Below are 23028 nucleotides of genomic sequence, written 5' to 3' on the forward strand. Positions count from 1 at the left end.
TGCATGTCAGAGGCTTGTAAACGTGAATAAACATAATTTGTAGGCACGTACTGCAGCCAAACGCCAACGCCAATGAGCATTGCTACGGATGAGAGATCGGGGATCAGGGTTGAGGTTGGGGATGGGATGGAGACACACCACAGACATATGTAAATGTCGGGGCGTTAAATCGGTGCATAGAAGATGATGCTGTGCTATAGTTACACTTGGCAAAAAGCTGCCATAATTTCCGGTGTAAGGCTTACAACAAATAAACTAAACTAAGAAACTATTAACTGACTAAAAGTAATATATAAATATAATTAGAAACCCTTATCTAATTAATTAATTTTAATTGGCAATAGAATGATCATTTTAAATAGAATACAATTTAATACCCATTGCAAAGGAGATAAAACTCTAATTTGAACTAGATAAGGAGAGTGAAAGACAATTCCATTGTGCGCAGTGTAAGCGAGTGGTTCGGGAACCTGACGTACTACACCCAAACACCGCTAACCGTTTATGGGCATGAAATATCGTTTGGCATAGCGCATGATCATTGTTCGGCAAACCTGAAGACCGATGCTCGGCCCGAGAGCTGAGCCGAGCCAAGTCGAGTCGAGTCGAGTCGAGTTGACTTGAGTTGAGTATTACGCCCGCTCTGAGCATGTGAACGTTGGGGTATGGTTTGGGTTGTAGGTGTGCGAGCTGAAAAGAAAGATTCACATTCTTATGATTAATGATCGCCAGGCAGCGCTGGCTGCCCAAGGAATTTCAACATAACTACTTTGTGCTCAGATACAAATCGTTATTACACATTAAATGTTCCCAGTGAGTGGTTAATCAACAGCGAGCGAGGAATTGAATGTGTGGCGGAATGGAGGGGGGGACTGCCGAGGGGAGAGCACGAGGGGAATTGCATGAGGTTTTTTTTTTCAGGGTCAGTTTCGGTGCGCGGGTGTTTGGGCTTTTGAACTGTTGAGCTGCCAGCGTGTAAATCAATTGAAAATAATTTGTTACTTTTAATAATAAGTGAAAGAAGCTGTGCCGCATGAGACGAGACATGAAGCGTGGGCAAGCCGAACGGGGGATGGGGAGCTTGGGAAAGCGGCTCAGCTTGTGTAATTGATCATGTGTGGTTGTTCCATGTAGAAGATGCCAAACAAACAAACAAACAAATATGAGTTCAGTGCCAGTGCCAGTGCCAGTGCCAGTGCCAGACATGGAGACTCTGCAAGCCTCTGCACTGTTGTTATACCATAATCGATGAAATCAATCGATCATATGGCAGTCACAGAAGACGTAGATCCATTGCCATTTCCATTGTTTTCACTTTTTTCTTCTTCTTCATTTACTTTTTACGAACTTCTCAAGTTTGACTGATGAGAGGATGCGTCTGCGGTGGGTCCATATGAATCACTCGGTTGTGGCCTTTTGATTTCTTTTTTTTAGCTTTAGCGGAGCTTTACGGGAAGCGCCACATGTCGTCGCCAATGGATTCAGTTCCTTGTAATCCAAACAAATAAATTTTGTGTTTATTGTCGTTGTCGTTGCTGTTGTTGTTGTCGTTCTTGTTGTGGCGAGCACAGGCAAGTCGCTTATAATGTCTTATTTATATCGGATTATTGCTATCACACCATTTTCAAGTGTGCCCAGCTCAAAGTGACCACCATCAGCGTCAGGCGTCAACGCCAACGGGCGCATTAAAATGTCAAAGAACAGAGAATGGAGAATGGGTTTGGGATTGGGATTGGGAATGGGAATGGGAATAAAATGAAACGCATGCACACAAGTGAAAAGCGATACAAACAAAAGAGTTGTTGCCTCCCCAAGACTGCCATCTATACACTCGCAAAAAAATATCCTAGAGTTTATAAGATCGCCCAAATCGAGAACAAATATTTCCTAGACTCTACAATTAATTTCTATGCCTACGGAATTGATTCTCATTTAGATTGATTGAATTAGATGAATTATAAGACATTAGCAATGATGCTTTTTAGAATCAAATTTCTACAGTTTTACCATAAAATTTCATTGAATTCGATTGCTTAATTTTTCGTTGTGTAGAAACTCTGACTGACTCTGACACCATGGACGCGTTTGCCTGGTGGCTGGTACTAAGTCTGCGACTGAGACTATTGGACGTTTCATCTACATTGCCGCTTGTTGTTGGTGTTATTGTCTTTTGCTGGCCACAACAACAGACAACACAGACTACACAGACAACAACGGACAAGAGACAATCAACGGACATTCAGCGATACACTAGAACGCCTTGGGGACAAGGTGCGGGTCCCTCGTCTCTCGTCTATCGTCTCTCGTCCCCGTTCTCATTCTCATTCTCGTTCTCGCTGTGTAATTCAATTAAGTTCTCAATAAGTGCTTGGCTAACACACACACACACACACACACACACACACAGTGCTATACGAGATGTGTATTAGAGGGATGGGGTATTCGGAGATTCGGAGACCTCCCTAGTTAGTTTACAATAAAATTGATCGCTCTTTTAGGCCAAGTCAACGGCGTTTTCGGGTTACAAATTTTCCAAAACTGATTTGTGCCTGCCGATAAATTCAGCAACTAATTGACAGTCCCTTGTCAGGGTTCAGTTTCGGTCTTAGGTTTAGCCCTTGCCTGTGTGTAAGGTGTCAATTAATGCCCAGTGCCCCGATTGAGACCTGGCGATAAGCCAGCACGCATACCGATTAAATTGTTAGAGCAATTCGTATTGTTTGCCGTGGCTCTCATTGGGGTTTCTCACTCTCTGTCAAAGTAAGTTATATATTTAAAACACCTTTAGGCAAAACAAAAGTGTCAAAATAGCAGATAGATAGCCAGCTGACAGGGCGATCGGGATAGCAACCGGGGAACGGGGCCAATAAAATCTCAACTAAGAACACCCAGCGAGACAAGTTCAAGATGTTTGAAACCATTACAGTAACAGTAACAGTGACAGTGACATTTCTCGTAGTTAAGTGAGTTACAGATGCTTCAAGTATCTCCAAGTAAATATCACTTAGTGTGTGTGTGAGTGTGTGTGAGTGAGTGGGGCTCGTCTGCTAAGTAAGAACGCGTGTAATGCAATTAGGGAACGACAACAGTATCAAGTTGTGACATGTCCAACTACTGTGCGGAAAATGTGTGAAGGGACTCAAAAAAGGGTTGGGCCTCATGCAATTGGGAAATCCTACAGAAAACAAAGCTCGAGAAAATCAGGAGATTTTTGCTTTTTGTCAATTACTTTTCATTGCATGTTAAATTTAGACATCAGAAAAATCTGACTGATTTCATATACTATATGGAAAAGACTTAAAGCATACAAATTTAAACTAAAAATCATTGTTGCTGCTAAATAATAATATAACAATTATTATAAGTTAGTCTGTCAAATCAAAATTTCTCAAAAGCAGTTGAGCTTCCAAACAATATTTAACCCATTTCAAGTCCAAGCTACCAGCTAAGAAGTAATTAACAATTGATTAAATCACATTATATGATGGAGTAAAAGTTGTCGATTTTTTTTTCCATTTGTTTTCTACTCTTTTTTGATGAAGCCAAGTGGCATGGCGGCGCTTTTTTGTCATTGCAATAGGCGGGCGTCGGCATATCAAATGGTACAAGATGACAGCATCGACAATGTACAATTACCGGAGACAAGTTTTGGGCTTGGCCCACTTGAGCAACAAGTTGAGTCGAGCTATGGCCAGGCCGTGGATGCTATGATGCTGTCATCATCATCTCTAATCATCTCGCTACGCTCGCTTGGCTCGTGATTGTGATCATGGGCAACAACTTGACGCTGAGCACCACTCGATGGCTGGTCGCCGCCGCCGTCGCCGTCGTCGTCGCCCTTGTGCGGTGGCTGTCAACGAAGCCTCTAGAGAAAAATGGCGTTCATTTCTAATGTGGCTGTTGGCCATTCGCTGTGGCATTATTATTGAATGGCGGCAAATCGATTGGCAACGTTTTAATTGCCGCCCAAATTGAGCCGAGAGGCAACTTCATTTCAGACCCAGTACGAAATCTGGGTGGTCACAAGGCCACTTGGAGTGCGAACGTGCCCGGGACTCCGGGCCATGTTAACAGTTCCAGGGTCATATCATTAAGCAAGCCAGCGAGCTGGCAAGCAGTCAGTCCCCGGGGGTAGCTGCCATCGAGCAATAGAGGCTTGCTGCTCGGAGGGATGCATCTGGGCTGCTGGGCAGCAAATGGCTCACTTTTGGCAGACGTTGTCCAGTGCTGCCTGCTGCTTAATCAGCCGAATGTCGACAACAGGGGCAGTGGCAGGGACAGGGGCAGGGACAAGGGCAGGGGAAGGGACAAGGGGCATAAGAAGATGCCACCCTAGTTGCGGAACCGATGCATTTAATTGTGGCCTAAAAACGACACAAATACACACACACACACACACACACAGACGAACACACGTAAATACTCGTTGGCTGACACTGAGTGAAGGCGACAATATATCCATCAATCTGAGCTCACAGGATAACACGCCATTCTCCATCCTTGTCTGGCTGACTTGTCTGTCCTGTCTGCCCGGCCACCCGCTGTGACTTTCACAAAATATTTTGGTTGTACGCAGTGCGGATTCGTGCAATTATGGGCCTGTTTGTGGACAATGTGTGTCGAATGCTGCGACATGAACCGGGCCACAGTCTAGCATCCTCGCAGCCACGTATCCTGCGGCGATCTGTTGCCAAACACACATATCCAGGCGAACAGGCCAGCCAACTGTATAGCAACAAGTTCTTTGGTTGACCAAAAGATAAGACCAACAAAAAAATAGCACAAATACAAAATAGACAGTACCTCGCTGCGTTTGCTGGCCAACCCACTGGCCAAGAGAGAGCCGCAGGCTGTCCACATTGAAATGTGTATGGCACTGGGCGTGCCAGGAGGGCGCGTCCCGGTATACTTGTCCGGTTGACCGGTTGCCACCTAGGACGCCACAGCTGAGGCGCAATGTAGACGTCAATATATGTATGTACTTCCTGATGCCTTATTCCATTCCATTTTGCATGCTACAGTTGACAGTTGGCAGTTGAGAGCTGTTCGATGGTCGAAAATCAATTGTACATGGACATAATGGCAGTGTCATCAAAAAGATAAAATAGGTAAATAAAAGAAGATAGATATTTAAGGAAAACTGAGGCAGCAAATGAAATGGCAGCTGGACCAATCAAGGGAAAGCAACAACCACAAGAAGCAATATTTCTGCTTCAGCTTGTGGCATGCGGGGCAGACTCTGGTGCCGTTATCAACCCCTAGAAGAAAGGTACGACCTTAACCTCAATTAAAGACAAACTAAAGATAACTATCTCAGCTCGGAGCCCTGCATACAATTCCTGGTACTGCGCGTGCTAATAGCAATGCAGTTGACTGCAGTTCTAGATCCAGAAATCGAACCCACAGCATAGTTCTTAATACAATTGTCTTGATCTTTGCCATTTGGCACGTTCCTAACCACTGTGCCGATTTCTATGGATTTCTAAAGAATGCTTGACAACAATTTAAAACATGGCAACCACACCCCAGTCACAACCGAATAACATACTCAATACAAAATGCGAACATCAAATTCAAGAGTTATCATAAATTAAAATCGGTGACAGTTTCAGACTAAACCAGTTGCCTTATCCAGCAAGTTAGCCACTTAATTGGAAACTTGCAAATTAAAAGTCGCTTAAAATATGAAGTGTTTTGAGTTATGCATTTGCCTAATATAAGTTGACAACTTTTTCAACTAGAATACAATTTCATTTTGATTGTTGGTGAGGCAAGCTGAAAAATATTTGAAACATGTGCGACTGATAAATATATATACATATAATAATAATAAAAATACAAATTTATTTATTAGGTAATGCGTTTTCCAGGAATTCCTCATCCATTATTAGAATGTATACATAAATATTGTATTTATATTCTACTTCAAAAACCATAAAACAAAGAAAATAGTTTTTTATACATAGCCAAAAAATCATATTTTTAACAAATGCAGATTCTTCTAGGCAAATCCAGAAAAATGATAATCTTGCAGTTGATCGATTGATCGATTTAATGCACATTTTAGTAATTTCAGAGTTTTCAGATAAGCTAAAATAAAGCCATTTTTGTTGACCTGATCTCTGATATTGACTGTAATTTGCTTTCAAATTAAGTTTTTTATTTCTTCAGCATAATTAAAAACATTAACAGCATTTAGAATAGCTGTTTTTATTTGAACTCAATAAATGTAGTTTGACTCAATTTCTCCTAAATTACCTATATAAATCAATTAGTATAGCAGTTCTGGAAATTTAGATACAAAGAAACCCCCAATTTCCATAAGCTTTTCCCAGAAACTCGAGATAATATGGTAAAACAGGCAAATAAATTTCAGTTTTTGGATTTACTCATAACTCAAATATATTTTTCTTATCATGGTAAATACATATATATATACAACTAGACTAAACTAAGATAATGAGATCGTTGTTGTGTCTTTGTGCGCAGTCAGCCTACAAATATACATTGATATATAGAACTCGTGTGTTTGTCATTAGAAACAAGCATAACACTTAACTAAAATTAACAAAGCATGGATCGATTTAATATTGGTTTATGTATTTATAATATTCAATTAAAACAATCAATTAATTATACAGTCTTTGAAAAAATAACCGATAGAGGTCTGAGGTTTTCTCTGGGAATTGGTATTGGTATTGGTGTATTACAAACTGAATGCAGCTACTACAGGCTATAAGGTACATACGATTACATAACTATATACGTCTGATACTCATACTATTGAAGCTTAAAATATACTTGTATATATTAATTTATAGTGTGGCAAGAGTACTCCTCTGTGCCGTATTTTGGAATGGTTTTGTAGGAGGCGCTTCTTTCGCAATACATTTAACTAAGTTCTTTCTTTCGTTCTTTTCTTTTCTTTTCTTTTCTTTATTTATTTTTTTACTTTGGCATTTTGCAGTTGATAGCGCCAATGCGATAGCTATATAAGATTGGGTTTATATAGCTTCGATTGGGGCTCTTTGTGACTGTGATCCGTTCTCTTCATGAACTGGCTGGTTCACTGGTTGGAGATAGGGCGACGACGGCGATGACGAGTTGCGTGTGGGCGTCTCCCTCTCGACTCGAGCTGAGCTGAGCTGCGACTGCGACGGTTGCGACTCCAGACCAGGCATTTCCCATGCCTGGCGGCGCTCAGCATTCTGGGATGTGTGTGATGCATCCGGAACGTATAAAACCAATAAAGTTGCGACCAGCTGCCCAATCTATCTACTCATTATCTCATCAATGGTGAAGCCCAGCATGCGCTTCGGTCGCTCCACCGTAGCACCACCCGACGACGAGGACAGATCCAAGGCTGGTGGCTGAGCAGCAATTGGAGATGCAACTGATGCTGCTACTGCTGGCGGGGCTGCAGATGCTGCCTGCGCTGCTGTTGCCGACTCGCTGTGACTCTGCAGATGACTCTTGAGATTGGCACGCTGATTGAAGCTACGCTGGCAGATTGGGCACTTATGTGGACCCTCCTCCAAGTGAGTGACCTTGTGCACTGCCAGCGTGCGGGACTGGCAGAAGCCCTTGCCGCAGTCGTTGCACTTGAATGGCTTCTCCTTGGAGTGTATATAGCGATGATCTCGCAGATGATCTTGACGCCTGAATGCCTTGCCGCATATATCGCAGGAATAGGGACGCTCATCCGTGTGGGTGCGTTCGTGGATGAGCAGATTGTAGGATTTGGTGAACTGGCGATTGCAGTACTTGCAGATGAATTGCTTCTTGGGGCGGCTGCTGCCCGTTGTGGCGCCTGCTCCACCTGCTGCACCGCTCAACTTCAGATTGGGCATGACGCCAAAATGGCGAGCGGCGGCGTGAAGGGTATGCAGTCCAGCGGGATAGGGACGCACATGGGCATGAGCATGTGCATGATGATGGTGCGGATGATGTGGATGGGAATGGGGATGAGGATGTGAATGGGAATGCGGATGGTGATGATGCGCTGCAGCGGCAGCTGCTGCCTGTTGTTGTTGCTGCTGCTGCTGTTGTTGCTGCTGCTGCTGCTGCTGATAGATGGCCGCATTGCGTATCCACTGGTTCATCAGCAGCGCCTGCTGATGCACAGCAACAGGATCAGCATTAGCTCCAGCATAAACCGGATAGTGGGCATGTGGATGCTGCTGTTGTTGCATCTGTAGCCAGAGGCGATGCTGTTGTTGCTGCTGCTGCTGTTGTTGCTGCTGCTGCTGCTGTTGCTGGTAATGCGCCATGTGTCTCATATGCAGTTGCGTTGCCACCGACTCCTCAGTGGTGGCTGTGGTTGAGCTGGCTGAGTTGCCGGTCGAACGACGAAGTGGCTCCTCGGTTGGAGTATGCGGTGGAGTCAACATGGGAGATAAGCTGCTCTCACGCTCCTCTTTAATGACAATGAAATCCTCCTCAGCAAAGTCTACAAGAAAGCAAAAATAAATTCTTCAATTTAGTTCAATTGTGTTCAATCCAAATACTGCTCCAGCCTATGCTCAATGAATGAATGCACTAGCCACTAAATTGAAATTTTGCCGTCGGCTTTTTATTTAGCTGGTGCTTACCTTGTTCTCTGCTTATGTTAAGCTCGTCGTCCACGGTTATGTTGCTGATGGGCGAGGCGGAAGTAGAAGACATATTCCCTTTTGTTTTTCTTGGGTTTTGTGGAACAGTTTATGTTGTTTAGTATTTTGTTAGCACTTATTGATTTGGTTGTTTTGCACTTTCGTCACTTTGCACTAAATGTTTTTTTTGAAACTTGTTTCGTTGCTTTGGTTTGCTTTACGCCTTTTCTGCTGTCTGTGTGCGTGTGTGTCGCTGTGTGTCGCTATTGCGCTCTTCTCTTTGCTGCGACGTGCCCACGACAACGTCTCAACTCAAACTGAATTCTGTTTTCGTTTTGCGCTCTCCGACTCAAACTCGTGAAAATAATGTTCGAAGCGGCGACTCAAATTCTGTTTATCAAGTGCTCTCTAGCCCTCTCGCTCTGTCCTTTTCTCTCGCTCTCTCTCTCAGTTTAACTGATAGTATGCGTGTGTGTGTGTGTGTGTGTTGAGTGAAGTGACTTCTGCTGTAGCTGTGGCTGTTGCTGCTGCTGCTGCTGTTACTGCTGCCGCTGCTGATGTGGCTGCTGCTGTAGCTGTGAGTAGCGCTCGTTAATAACTGAATGCAACTGCGGCGTCGTCGACCGGTTTTGAAGCGAACCAACAGCAGCTGCCTGAAGTTGTTGTTGTTGTTGTTGCCATTGTTGTTGTCGGGGTTGGAATTTATTTGGAAATGGCAGATACGTACACGCCTACCTGCTGCCCCATGATGCGCCCTGATTGGCTGATTTCAACTCCCAGCGGCTGCCGTATCTGTATCGCTTTTTTTGTTCTTCTGTTGTTGCCGTTGCTGTTGTCTGCACTCTGCGCGCGTGTTTGGCATCGCACTGGGAGACTCCACTCCGTTCTCGTTTTCTGCTCTCTGCTCACTGCTCACTGGCAGTAAACAAGCGGAAACTGTTTGCCTGATGGTCGGACGCCGTTGTCGGCTGCCGTTGCTGCTGCTGTCGCTGCTGCTGACGTTGCTGCCGACGTTGCTGCTGTTGCTGCTGCTGCTGCTGGCTGGCAGGCAGCCATCAGGCCGGAGTCGACCCGCATCCCACCCAGGCGCATGCCCCGGCCAGCTGGGCCTGGGTGTCCTGCTTCTGCTCCTGCTCCTGGTCCGGCTGCTGCTGCTGCTGCTGACGTTGCCGTTGTTGTTCGTGCTGTTTTGTACTTTTCTCTTTTTTTTCTGCCTCGCCCCAGGATATTGTAATCTATTGTCCCTTTCGCATGTGTGTGCGTGCGCCTGATTCGATTTCATTTAAATTTTAATTTACCACACAAATCAGAAATCACTTTTTTGACTGCCTCCCACGTTTTACGCTTTTACACTTTAAACAGAAAATTCAATTACTCGCATCAAAGCAAATATTGGGCTAAACTCAATTTTGTCGGATAGGGTGATTGTGTCTCCTTTCTCCTATCATTTATGCAGATTTTGAGAACAATGATTTAACGTTACAAATACAATTTGCCGTCAAAATGCATCCCAAACTTCGCAAATTATATTAAAAAGCATATTTCGGGTTGACTTTACACAGCGATAAATGAGGAATTTTAAACAAACTATTAACATTTACAATCTATATGTTTATTAAATTTGTTTTCAAAGTGCACCTTCCATCGCCCATTGAAATTGACCTGTAGTGAATTTTAATACTTGAAATGCTTCAAACTATACACTTAAGAGGATCTTGAAAAGTCTCTTAAGCACATATACCTAATTGAATTACCGGAGAGTTACCAGTTAGGCAGAGGCACTTTACAAATTCCGCACAAGAGAAGCAGAAAACAACAGCATCTGATTGAATTTTCTGTAATTTTACAGCTAAAATGATTATATATAATGATTTTTCGCTAGATGATCATTATTTAATATGCAAAATTGATATAATGGATTTGCCGTAATGGACAAATTTGCCATAACAAATTGCAACACTCAAAGAAGAAAACATTTATTAAAGAAAAACTTTACCAGATTTTTATTTATTATTAAGAAATAAATTCCAATCAAATAAAAAGTACTTGGTTACGGAATATATATTCAAGCCATTTAAATATTTAAATTAAAATTTATTCACTTCGGCTTAAGAACTGATTTCAGGCAATAAAAATTATTTTTTATTTACATTTGGCTGTTATCGGCAGAGATTTTTTCGTTGAATCGATCTTTGGGAAACATTTTTTAAGTTTCTTATCAGCTATTGCTAGTTTCATTATGTAATTTCCGCAGAATGTATATTTATATAAATGTTGTACACAATTATATAAATGGTGAACACAAATGTGAACGTGTCAAATTGTTCATTTTTGATTATAAGACTATTTTATAAAAGTATTTACTTGTATGTACTTATTTTATATCTTAAATAAACACAGAAAATTCATATATAGATGGACAGAAATACAAATGGAAGTTACTATTTCTTTCATTCAACATCTAATAGACATTCTCAGTTTTAAATTTTCCCACAACGATTTCCTTCCTGGGTTTACCACACATTAACAAATGCTGCAAATCCATCAATTAAACAGTACTTTTCCCATGGGTTATTATCATAGGGTTTACCCGAAAGCAAACACCGACTTAGTCCTGGCCTAAGAGCAGGACTAAGCAAGGACTTTGGGAAGCTTAGTGGCACACTTACGGTGTTGTTGACTTTACCCCGGTGGGACTAATGGCAAAAGCCACTACTGTGTCGATGAAAGCCAATTACAAAATATTTACCCAACAATTTTTCGACAATTTTCCCAATTCCTTAAAACAACAGACAACAAGACAAATGCAAAGTCAACCGGCTAAATCAAATATCCTGGCCGAAAAAAAATAAAATAAAAAAAATTCCCGACTTGACGTCCGACGCGTGTGTGTGTGTTAGACAGTTGCTAGTTGTTGTTGTTATTGTTGTTGTTGTTGTCGTTGTTGTACTTAGTGTTCTGTTTCTGTCTTGGCACTGGCAGCTTTCTTGGCCGTTTGGCAACTGGCAACTCGCCGCTGTTGACACTTGTCAAACAGTCGGCGAACTTTTCCATTTCAAAGTGGTTCCCATAGCCAATCCCGAATGCACGCGTAGTAATTAACATCATGTCATAAGTGTACAAAAACAAATAAATAAATAGATAAAAACACAAACAGTCGGATAGTCAGACCCAGTCCCATATGAGTCACATGAAAGACACAGGCCGAATATTTCCCAGCACACACACACACACACACACACATGCTATGCGGCACCAACTGTCAACTTCCTGCTACTCCAACACTAGACACATGCAAAAAGGATTAACTTAACAAACACACACACACACACACACATCTGCTGCTGAGTATTTGCATATATTTATTTCGACTCGGAATCTGCTACTCGCAACACGGAAACGGAAACCAGCGGACTCGACTTAGCCAGCATCATAAAAAGAAGCAGAGAGAGAGCGAGTACGCAGGACCTGGCCAAGGATAGCATCCTAAAATGCTGCACCAATAAAGAAGTCATTATGCCATAAAACCATAAAAACGGCCAAAAAGACTGCTCAACTGCTCGACATTAGTAGCCCCGCTGCCTGCAGCAGGGTTTTGTTTTTGCCCCGAGGGCACAAAAAATGTAGAGCGTAAAAAATATAACAACGAGAGCAGCAAAAAACAAAATCATCATAAAATCAATAAATGGCAACTTACTTGGCTTTTGCTTCTGCTTCTTCTTCTCGCATTTCTTTTTTCTTTTTTTTTTTTTTGAACCATAAAAACTGTATGCGATTCGCAGAAGTCCCTTGGTGACTGTTGCACTGGTTTTTAGCAATTTTTGACAAAGTTTTGTGCATTATTCATGCATGCTCTCTTTATGATTTCATTTTGCTCCTATTTTTATTTTTTTAAATAGATTTTTTCGCAGAAAAAAATGAGGTTTTTTTAGGGCAAAGTAGTTTTGTTAATAAATTGCATGGCCCAAAACACAAATCGTTCAAAATTTGGAGTTGCCCACATGGATTTTGTAACTTTTCAGAGCTCTTGGTTTTTTTCACGCAAAAGTTCTTTCTTTTTATTTATGAATTTCCTATGCCTACGATTTCAATTATTTTTATCTGCAGTTGACTTTTAAGAGCATTTAAAATGACCTTCAATTAATTCTATGAAGTCTGTTTTAAGGCAGATCATTTAAACTTTTAACAATCGACATTATGCATTTTTTTTTTGTATAAGTGGGTGATCAGTAATAAAAAATATGATTTTTTGAATATTTAACTTAAGAAGATTTTAAAAAGAAATCATATATTTTAATCGTATTATTAATTTTGATCAAAGTGATAGCTAATAATATATTAACCAACAATTTAAGTTAAAATTGAAGGTTGTGAACTGTTTTCAAAGTTAATTTGTACAAAATTTGGGAACTTTCTTTTGTGATAAGATCTCCGTATCTTTAAGCAAATTTTACCAATTTTATGCTGTTTTAACTTTCAACCAAATTTCCGTTCTTTTGCAACTTCCTTGAAGGCAAAACAGAACAAAATAACACAAAAAGTAGGGAAAAGCGAAAATGCTTCCAATGAAAACTGAAACGGAAAGAAATTCTCCAATGGCAAAAAGTAAAAGTCGAAAAATTATCTCAGGCCTTGAGACTTGTGACTTGAGCTGAAATGCATTTCATAATTAGGTAAATATGCGCTTTATGGCTCGTATATGTTATATGGCAAATGTAGTTTATATTGGAAAGGGATGTGCAAAAGTAAAAGTCAAGGTTGGACGGGTGCATTTTGGCATTGTTGCGATTTGCATTGCTTGCGAAAAGTATCTAAACACACCATAAACGTGTCACGCCCGCGACTTTGCACGGGCCAGCAAATGGCCATAAAATCCGCCAAGGGCATCGTTGGGCAACGACATGACCAAAAACCAAAACATTGGTCCAGGCCAAAGCTGGGCAAGCGAGCAAAAAGGGGTGTACCCTTTACCAGCGTAATTAAACGGGGTTGCACAGGTAGCCATGCTTGCTGGCTGCTGTCCTGACCGGACCGGAGCCGGACACCCGGACTCCCGGAACCCTAAAACCTAACCCTAAAATGTGCTTCAATCGGTGATCGTTGCGCTCTCATTGTGTGCATCTTGTGGTGGGCGCGACGCACTTTTACTCCTTGCCTCGGCTCGGCTCGCCTCGCCCAGAGTTACCTGGAAAAAATGGCAGACTCTCCGCTTGAAGCAAGGGTGTAGCAGGATTAAGCCAGTCCTTACTGAGTGAGTATGTGTGTGTGCTGCTTGGTTGTTCTGACTTGTTATTTGTGCGTTGTAGCTGTGGCTGTATCTTGTTTTTGGTTATTGGTGAAGCTGTGGCGAATTACGAAAGGGTGAAAAACGGGTTGTATTTATTTGCCAAAATAATTAGATTAATCCCCAGGATCCGAGCAGCGACAATTGCTGGTCAAATTAGCACTGCAACGGACTCCTCCCACCATCCGCCCCGTGGCAGCTAAGACAGCTACTTAATGCAGCGTTTGCCCTTATCGCAAACTCTTTGTGGCCTGGCTGTGTTTGTGGTCATAAAATTGCCTCGCCTGATAAGCACACACAACAAAATATTAATGTCGCAAAATTGTATATATATATATATATATATATATATATATATAAGAAAAACAAACTCAGGTGGGTAATGGGTGGGTCTGGGAGTGGGGGCAGAGGGTTGGCTAGCCACCACCACAGCAACAGCAACAAAAACACCGTATTTTTATGATTTCAGTGACTTTGATTTTAGCCGCCGCGCATGTCATAAACTTCAGCGACTTTCATATTTAGCCGGCTGTTGGTTTTCATATATCTTTAACGTCGTTTTTGCTTTTCATCTTTTTTTATGCTTTATTTGCGTTTGTGATTTAGCAATATGGCGGCGCACAAGGGCGGCAAATGGCGGCAGCAACAAAAGCACGCTGGCATCCAATCAAAATGCGTGTCACCCACCCCTCCCATTCCGTCCGTCAATACACCCCCGCCGAAACGACGCATTGATTAATGTTCCCCGTTAGCCAAAAAGGCCTAATTGATTTGGCCTGAACGCGCTTTGGCCTGTCTCACCTCACAGACTCTTTTCAATTTTCGGAAACACTTTTGGACACCCGTCGAGCTGCTGATCTATTGAACTGGTTGTCTGTCTAATTAAAGCGCTATTAATGATACCGCCCACCCATTGATACGTGTGAGAGAGAGACAAAGAGAGACGAGTCAGTAGTGTAGAGTGTGATGGACCCCCAAAGGGCATATCGCTTACAGCTCTAATCAGCGAGTAAGCACCGCTAGAAATCCAATCCAAGTGTGTAATTAATAATCCTCTGTTGAGGATTGTTTTCCAGCGAAGGCGCAGGCCTTGTAAAGTATTCAAATTACGGGGCGACGAAAAGTGTGAAAATGCGTCTTGTATGCGACAATGAAAGACAAGACCAGAAAGCAGGCATAACATCCACTGATTTATGACTGCAAACATGTGCGACCCACCAGATCCTTTGGCGCGTCCTTCAGCGCCACTTCAGCGCACTCGGAGTGTCAAGCACTTTTGACCGTAGCCTCCTCCATCGATCGATCCGATTACATGCTATTGTTGGTTATTTGGTCACTTGGTATGTTTACAGTGCGGCGCTATTCATAAATTATGTAATGCACCAAGACCAAGACCAAGACCAATCCTCCTCCTCCTCCTCTTCCTCATCCAACAACTCCACAAAACAAGAAAACCAAACAACAGTTCTTCTGCGTAACCCGACGCTCAAATCCTTTGTCGATAACAATTCTGAAAATTCTCTTGCACTTTGTTTACATACTCCATGAGACTAATTGCCGCGACTCCTGACAGTTTTACACAATTTTCGGATTTTCTTTGGAGCTGTGGCTCCTTCAAGCAGCGTAGAATAAATGGCTATCCAAAGCAGCATAATCTATTAACTGGCCAATCACTAGAAATTTATTAACAACCAAACCAGGAAAAATCCAAGCAAGCCATCGATTCTTGGGTGGTCCTTTCGTTGTTTGTTACATTTGCATTTTCAAGTGGGTTTGCTCCTTCCCAGGACATTTTGCAGTTGCACTTTTACGACTAACTACATAAATGCTTAGAGCTAATGTGCATTTCGAGGAATCAATTCCAATGGCAGCTAAACGGTAGTTCCTCTGCTTCAATATTCGAGTGGTTTCCCCTCGATTTCCCTATGAGCCGCGCGGCTGTCAGATCTGCTTCAGAATGTTTTGGTTGCGTTTTGACAACACTTTGGAAAGCAGGCAGCGACTTGGGTTTCAAAAATACTGAAAAACAAATTGGGGAACGAGTACTATGAATAGTTAAACTAGAATCATGTGAACATTAAACAGAAATCTCATACTCATTCCATGCAGCATGCAAGTAAAATCTAAGAATCTGCAGTCGACGAGTATTTTAATATTTACTAATTGACTAAATGTCATTTAACTATAAATAGAAGTGTAATAAAATTTAACTATTTTACTTAAATATTCGCTAGTCTGCCTGCGAACATAGTAGCCAGATATGGGCAGCTGCCAAACTCTCCACTCGGCTCCAAACCTCTCCACCTGAATTTTACATTGGAGCAGCGTGGTTAAAATTCAAATTTGTAGAAAATTAGCATTCGTGCAATCCCAGGCTGTGCCCTTGAAATTTATCTCATTTGAAATCAATCGATTTATTTTGCCATATTCAAAATTTTAAAATCAAAATGGTGATTTTCACACTTAGGTAATTAATTATACTAATAAATAAATAATAATTAGATATTAATTGTTTATCTACTAGTTAACGCCTTATCTCGTGAATAACTTAACTAATACATACCAATTATTTTTTGGTCTGATTGGGTTTTTTCTGAGGTTTCCCCAACTCACGCAACAAATGTTGGACCATTTTGCATTTAAATATCCCCAGAAATATTAGAAATATTTCTTATTTTTTAATATATATATATATAAATTTAAATATTATCAAACGTTTAATTTAATTTATATATTTCTTACTTTTTGTATTTTTTGTGTCGATTGATTTTAGTTGACATTAAATAAATAAATAATTAAATAAATTAATAACCAAAGTTTATCATCCAAGTTCATCCAAGATCGCTCTGAGAAACGGTTCTCAAGGCAGATAAACCGTAAAAGAACATTTTTATATTTTATATAAAACAAAAATACGTAGATATTGACTAGGTATGCAGCAGAATAATCCATGCAATTAAGAAAAGATTTAAGTTTCTAAATCAAGCTGTTCTTGCAATGAGTTAAAATTGAACTTGACAGCTTGGCAAATGATATTAAGTCCTTTTTTGGTGCATCAAAGCAGGTTTTGTAATCCATTTCTATGTACCCATAATTGGTTACAAACTTATTTAGACATCACAGTTATTTTTTCCACAAATTTAATTACTTTACAAATTGCTCAATTACTTTAATGTGCAACTAATCGAAGTACGTAGTTTGTTTGGTTAACCCAAAATTTCATGTTCGTCTCCTACAGGAACTCTGTGGAATGTCGCTAGGATGGCCTGCTGCTAAATAGATACAAATAATTATCTGTTTGGCAAATAGCTGGGCAACTTCATAGTGCCGGAAATCAGAGAATGTCCTTAAGCTACAACACAAATATCCAATTGCAATTATGCATATCCTTGAGCCACGGATACACTGGGAGGGGGCACGAGGTTAGCCCAAGCAGCCAGAATTGCTGGGTTTTTGCCAGGCGAGCGCAACGAATCTGCAACACATACAAATACACTGAGAGAGAGAGTTCTTCTTCTGCAGAGTTCTTCAGATACGCTAGTCTGAAGTGGAATCTGCACGGGACTAATGTTGTGATTAGCATCTGCGTTGACAAACACAGTGAGCGGTCCCAAGGAGAGATGAGGCGAGGCGTTGCGAGGCAAGACGGACAGCATTGCCTTGGCCGATGTCCCCCACCCAAGATGAATAATTATAGCTGATCTTTATGTGCTTGCCGGCTCCTTGCTGCGACCGTTAATGGGTGCGCGTACCTTGTGCCTCGGCCTAAGAGGAGCTGGAGCGTTGTCGCTGCTGTTGTTGTTGTTGGTCTTCTTCTTGTATACCTGCGGCGTTTTGGCATTCCGAAAATTCCATTTTTCCTTCAATTGATGCGCTCAGTGAGTCGTCGCATTGTTAGACAAAACGAATTCACGCGTATTCCGCCGAAACTCGCTAATGGTCACAGCGTCCTCCTACGGCTGCCTCCTGCGTTGCAAGTTGAAGCTGAAGTTGTTGTGTTTCGCCTTCGCCTTCGCCTTCACCTTGGCCTCCGCCTGTGTTATTAATGATGGAAATTTGAAAATACAGAAGGTTCAATAATTGCAACATCATTGTGCGCGATGAGCGATGCCTTCGCTTAAAGGTGCGACAGAGCGAGAGAGCAAACTAGTGCCACAAACTTGGACTGGGCCTTTGCACTGCCTTTGCTTGAAAATCAGTGACTTTGTCTCAATAACAATGCTGTAAACAAATTGCCGACTTGTGCCCACACTCGAAAAAACAAATATTTTTACAAATAATATCTTAAAATTGTTTAAATATTTAAATCCTTGCTGTTGCTTGACTTTCACAAGACTTTGCAAGATCCTGTTTTGCATTTATAGAAACTCATTTTGCGAAGATTTTCAAAATGTAACCTTAATTTTAATTATTTAATTTCTGGTGTTTTTTAACATTTGTGCATAAAATGCTAGCAAAATTGTTAAACTTTTATTATGAAGTAAAAACTAAAAAGAGAAACATACTGAAAAAAGGGCGTTTGTCTGCATTTTTCTTAGTGTATTTGGAAGAGCTTCTGCTGCACACTTTGAGAGAGTAAGCGAAAGAGTGAGAGAGAGAGTGAGAGAGAGAGAGAGTGAGAGAGAGAGAGAGATCGCAGCCAACTCGCGTGTCCCTGGCTGCCATTTTTCCAAGCCCAAACGACAGCCACTCACAATGGAAGTGAAGATCAGCGAAAGAGAATCGTTTTATTGCCACATTTATGTGTCGAATACCTGACGACTGCCACACTGCCTCCCTGCTTCTCCTTCTCCTGCGTCTGCTTCTGCTTCTGCTGCTCGATCGGCAGCACTGCATTTATATTGCAGCAATTTCGTATCAATTGAATGTTTTCCACGAATCCGCATTGGCCATAAAGCGCGTCGCGTGGAGTAGGAAGGACAATCCAGCCAAGCAGCCAAGCAGCCATGCAACAAACAGAACCAGTACACGAAACTGACGACTTCTTAGCTCGTTGCACATATTTCCATTTGCTGTTGCTGTTGCTGTTTATGCCAATTTTTATGCGCTTCACCTTCACTTTGCCCATTCCCTGTCCCTGTCCCTGTCCCTGTTCCAGTCCCAATTTCCATTTCCATTTCCCTTCTCATAACCATTCCCGTTTATTGGCCTCGGCCGGCGTCTTTTTGTCATCGACAAATTCACGTGTAAAACATGCCTCAAGTTTTGTCTTGGCTTCGGTCTGCGCGTGCCCGCGACTCCTTTTTGTCCAGTTCCTGAATTTACATTGAAGGTACGTCCTCCAGGCAGTGTTGCAGTGTTGCAGTGCTGCGCACGCGCCTCTTTCAGCCAAAATCAACTCATGTGCAAACAAAACACAAGAATTGTTATTGACCCATTGTTGATTCTCTTAAATTGTAGGCGCACGAATCAACTTCCTGCCACTTAAACGCCAAGCCAAGTTTGTTGCATGACCTTGTCGAGGTGGCTCTTAGTGTTGCCTGTTTATAAAAGATTCAAAATTAAATTTACCAATCGGATTGAGAAACAATAAATCGAAACTGTAACTTTGTCTGGTAGTCAAGATAGATTCATCTTTTCCATATTCAGTCAGCTCTTTACAAATTCAAGAATATTTTATTCATAATCATCAAACGGCAGTTAATCAATTGAAGTTCAACAACCAAGCCAATTTCCACTATCTTTATCAACTGATTGCTAATCCGAGAGTTCCTGCTCATCAAGTAAACATGCTCGACAACAACCCCATTTGTCGGCATTTTCTGTAAAAATTGAAAAAGTTTTCAAGTATCTATGACTTGTTATAATTGCACAAAGAATGTCTGGCACTGCTATCTATCCACATTATTAGTATTCAAGTTCGATTTCAGCTCTGGCATTAGATGCATAAGTTACGGGTTTACAGGTGCTTTAGCTGTTGCACTCTGGAAATGGGAATGGTTAACGTTTGATAAAAGTATCTTTAATAGTTCTTATAAACGTCAGTCAGCAACTGTTTGAACTGAATTGTGATTACCTCGAGTACCCGCTGGCAATGGCAATGGCACCTGCACCAGACACCATCGAATCAATTCAAGTAGCGCGTGTACCACTCCAGTTGCATGTATAGATTGCGGTGCATTGGGCAGGCAGGAAAAGGCAGCTCCAACTCAACAGTGAGCTGCAGCCAAAATGCACTCGAGAAATGTGCAGTTGCAGCAGTTATCGTTTTGACACTCTGGCGCTGAACAACTGGACAACTGGACAACTGCGAGAAGTGACCGGCTACCCGTCATTGCCATTGTCCGGTGGCACGAGTTCGATAAGCGACGGGAGACACCCAGTCCCCGCCCCTATTTTGTCTTTATCCAGACCTTAATTAGATCTGGGGCGAGCCCCTGCGCCTGCTGCTGCTGCTGCTGCTGCTGCTGCTCCTGCTCCTGCTCCTGCTCTTTGGGCAGCTGTTTGACTGTCCAGTCCTGCTGCGCACACATGTCGCCCTCTTGTATTGTGGACACTGCTAATCCAGGGCATCGATGTGTCTGAGCGTCCGAGCGTTGGAGCTGCCAGGCGACAATCGAGCAAACAGCCAGACAAATGGGCAAACAAATGGCCAACGTATGTGTCCTTAAACGCACCAAATTGGATCATAACTGCAAAATGTCGAAATCTGCACAAACAGCGCTCTAATTAAGTCCAGCAGCGAGGCCCATTAAAAGGACAAAGGATGTGCCATGAGCCCACAAAACCAGCACAGAAATCTATCTATCTATCTGTGTATCTATCTATATATGTATCTATCTGGCAAGCAGCGGGCCCATCAAATGGGCGTCCATTAAAATTGTACAAACTCTGTCAACTCTGACGTCAGCGGGTGATTTGTGGGGTGTATTGACTTCATATGTGGCAATTTGTTACTAATAATGAAATCTTGCGCAAATATATATATATATATATGTGTTGAACTTATAGATTACAAGAGGATTCCAAAATTAGAAATTGACATCAACTTAACTGTGTAAATCTATAAGGGTGGACCTCTTTGATATTTGAGTGTCACTTTAATATGTAACCGCCAAGCCTTCGAATAAAGTCAACTAAGATAGTGAAAACTATAAAAAAGAACCTCTTTTAAATTAAGAGGTTCTTGAATAAGTATATTTACTTCGTAATTACTATGTTTAAGGGTAAAAAGTGAATGATTTTCTTTAAAAAATGTGAATGGTTCTTGTAAAAAATCGAAGCATTGCCCAAAATATAGATTCTACCCAATTCCAGATGTAGGAAAAAAAGGGTGCAACATAAAAACGAGTATTTGGAACGCGTCTGTCTGTGTGTGTGTGTGTGTGTGTGAGTGTGTGTGTGTGTGATATGTATGTGGTATGTTTTCGGCGATATCGGGGCAATCTGTAAGTGTGTTTATAGGGGGCGTCGTTGAAACTACCGAGAGTCAGCTAACAGCCAGCCAGCCAGGCAGTATAATGTTTCCCATGGGCATCGACTTATCGCGAGCACTCTCTGCTCGGAGCCTGTTCACTTTTAATTGCTCTGTTTGCTTAAATATAATTTTACACACACTTTGACTTCCCTGCCCCGCTCGGTGGTTGTTCTTTTTTATCGTAAAAAACACTTACGAGCATTGTTTAAGGTTGGCATTTTGGCTCTTATCGAGTGCTTGTGGCCCAATCGGCGCACTCGATGTGTCGCCCTGAGAAGTGGGTCGTTGACAACGCCCACAATCGCAAGCAACACACAATCACACACTCAATAAACCACCGACACCACCCTCCCCCACAAGTGGAGGCGCCTCAAGTGTGCGTCAGGCAACCAAACTGCAGAAATCCCCCACTTGCAATGCACTTTATTTTACAGTCAGCAATCTTATGACCACTCCCCGCTCTCCTCTCTCTCTCTGGTCCCTCTTGTGCCTCTTGCTGCACTTGTCCGCATTTAGGGGCAGATGTATTTGCAGCTGCAGCTGCAGTTGCCAGTCGAATTGCATTTTGTCTGTCAATTACAATTATTATTGTAGCGCCTCTTCGACTCATCGCTTGCGGTTTCAATTAACGCTTCCTACTGTCCATTATCTATTGTTTGTCGGGGCGTTGTCCAATTCAATTGGACCTACAAAATATCTTAAGGCCTTTGCCTTTGCACAAATTGCAGAATTACATTTGGCTAAATACGTCTTTCAGCTATCTTATTAGCAATTAATTCCATTATAATATTTAACAATATTAACTGACTAATCGAACTTAAGGCAAACTAGTTTTAATACGTATTGGTCTATATAGATATTAAAATTACCACTTTAAACTTGAACATATAAGAAATTAACCGATTTTCTTGCGAAATTTTGTTTGGGTTTCTGGAAAAATACTACGCTTAAATTGGAAACACCTTTTTTGGCGACTCTCGTTTAATGTTTCCGACTAACATAACTCTTTAAAAACCGAATCGAAACCATAGTCGAAACCCCATTTAAATTTTGAAACAGAATTTTCGATCGAGGATCATGTACAAATTCAAAGGTTAAAAAAGGCACTTTGGGAGGTGTCCAGTCATATTAATCATCAATCGATTACATTCATTGCATTCCAAAAATATTCATTTGCAGATGGCTATTAATCATAGCAATGCTCAAGCCAATAATACAGATTAGGTTGATGCATTGGCAGATAATAGATCATAAGTCATCCAAGTCCTTATGGATTTTCAAAAGAATTGCAAAAGAGCCAGATCTATCGAACTGCATTCGCGTATTATTAAGTCACTTGGGTAATTAATGTCGCAGCTATTTAAATTATCTTGTATTATCTCACAAAAACTAATATATTTTTACTCAGCACATTTAAATACAAACGGCTTTCTTAGCGCCATCTATACTTCGTTATATTAAAAGTAAAGGCTTTTGCGCCACAGGTATTTTGGACAGCCACACAAAAAAAAAAACGTAGCCCGCAAAGTATGCAATAAGCTTTCATGGCAATGAGCTTGATTGAAAGCACCTTAAGGTATGCAATATATATTTAATTTTGATCGATAACACTGCCAGTGTTACCACAAGAAGTGCACACTTGAAATTCAGAACAAGTGCAACTGCAATTTGATACGTCACATGGACAAGCAATCAAATTAACCACAACAACAATAGAAAATCGGAAAGAATATAAA

The 23028-nt window shown here is 41.5% G+C and overlaps 1 protein-coding gene across 1 annotated transcript; it reads right to left on the reverse strand.

Moving 5' to 3' along the window:
• Positions 1-6447: 6447 nt before the first annotated feature.
• LOC6566751 (protein odd-skipped) lies at positions 6448-9267 on the reverse strand. The gene is made up of 2 exons (XM_001993191.2): positions 8592-9267; positions 6448-8449 (listed from the first exon to the last, which is right to left on the reverse strand). The coding sequence occupies exons 1-2, from the start codon at positions 8662-8664 to the stop codon at positions 7272-7274; spliced, it is 1251 nt and encodes a 416-aa protein (XP_001993227.1). The 5' UTR covers positions 8665-9267; the 3' UTR covers positions 6448-7271.
• Between the last annotated feature and the right edge of the window lie 13761 nt (positions 9268-23028).

The sequence above is a fragment of the Drosophila grimshawi genome, unplaced genomic scaffold, assembly GCF_018153295.1.
Source record: "Drosophila grimshawi isolate 15287-2541.00 unplaced genomic scaffold, ASM1815329v1 contig_1377, whole genome shotgun sequence".
Classification (NCBI taxonomy): Eukaryota; Metazoa; Arthropoda; class Insecta; order Diptera; family Drosophilidae; genus Drosophila; species Drosophila grimshawi.

Bases quoted from the DNA above. Each gene is read 5' to 3' on its own strand.
- LOC6566751 (XM_001993191.2), bottom strand. From the start codon at position 8,664: ATGTCTTCTACTTCCGCCTCGCCCATCAGCAACATAACCGTGGACGAC. The intron at 8,450-8,591 runs GTAAGCACCAGC...GCTTTCTTGTAG, and splicing joins TAACATAAGCAGAGAACAAG to ACTTTGCTGAGGAGGATTTC.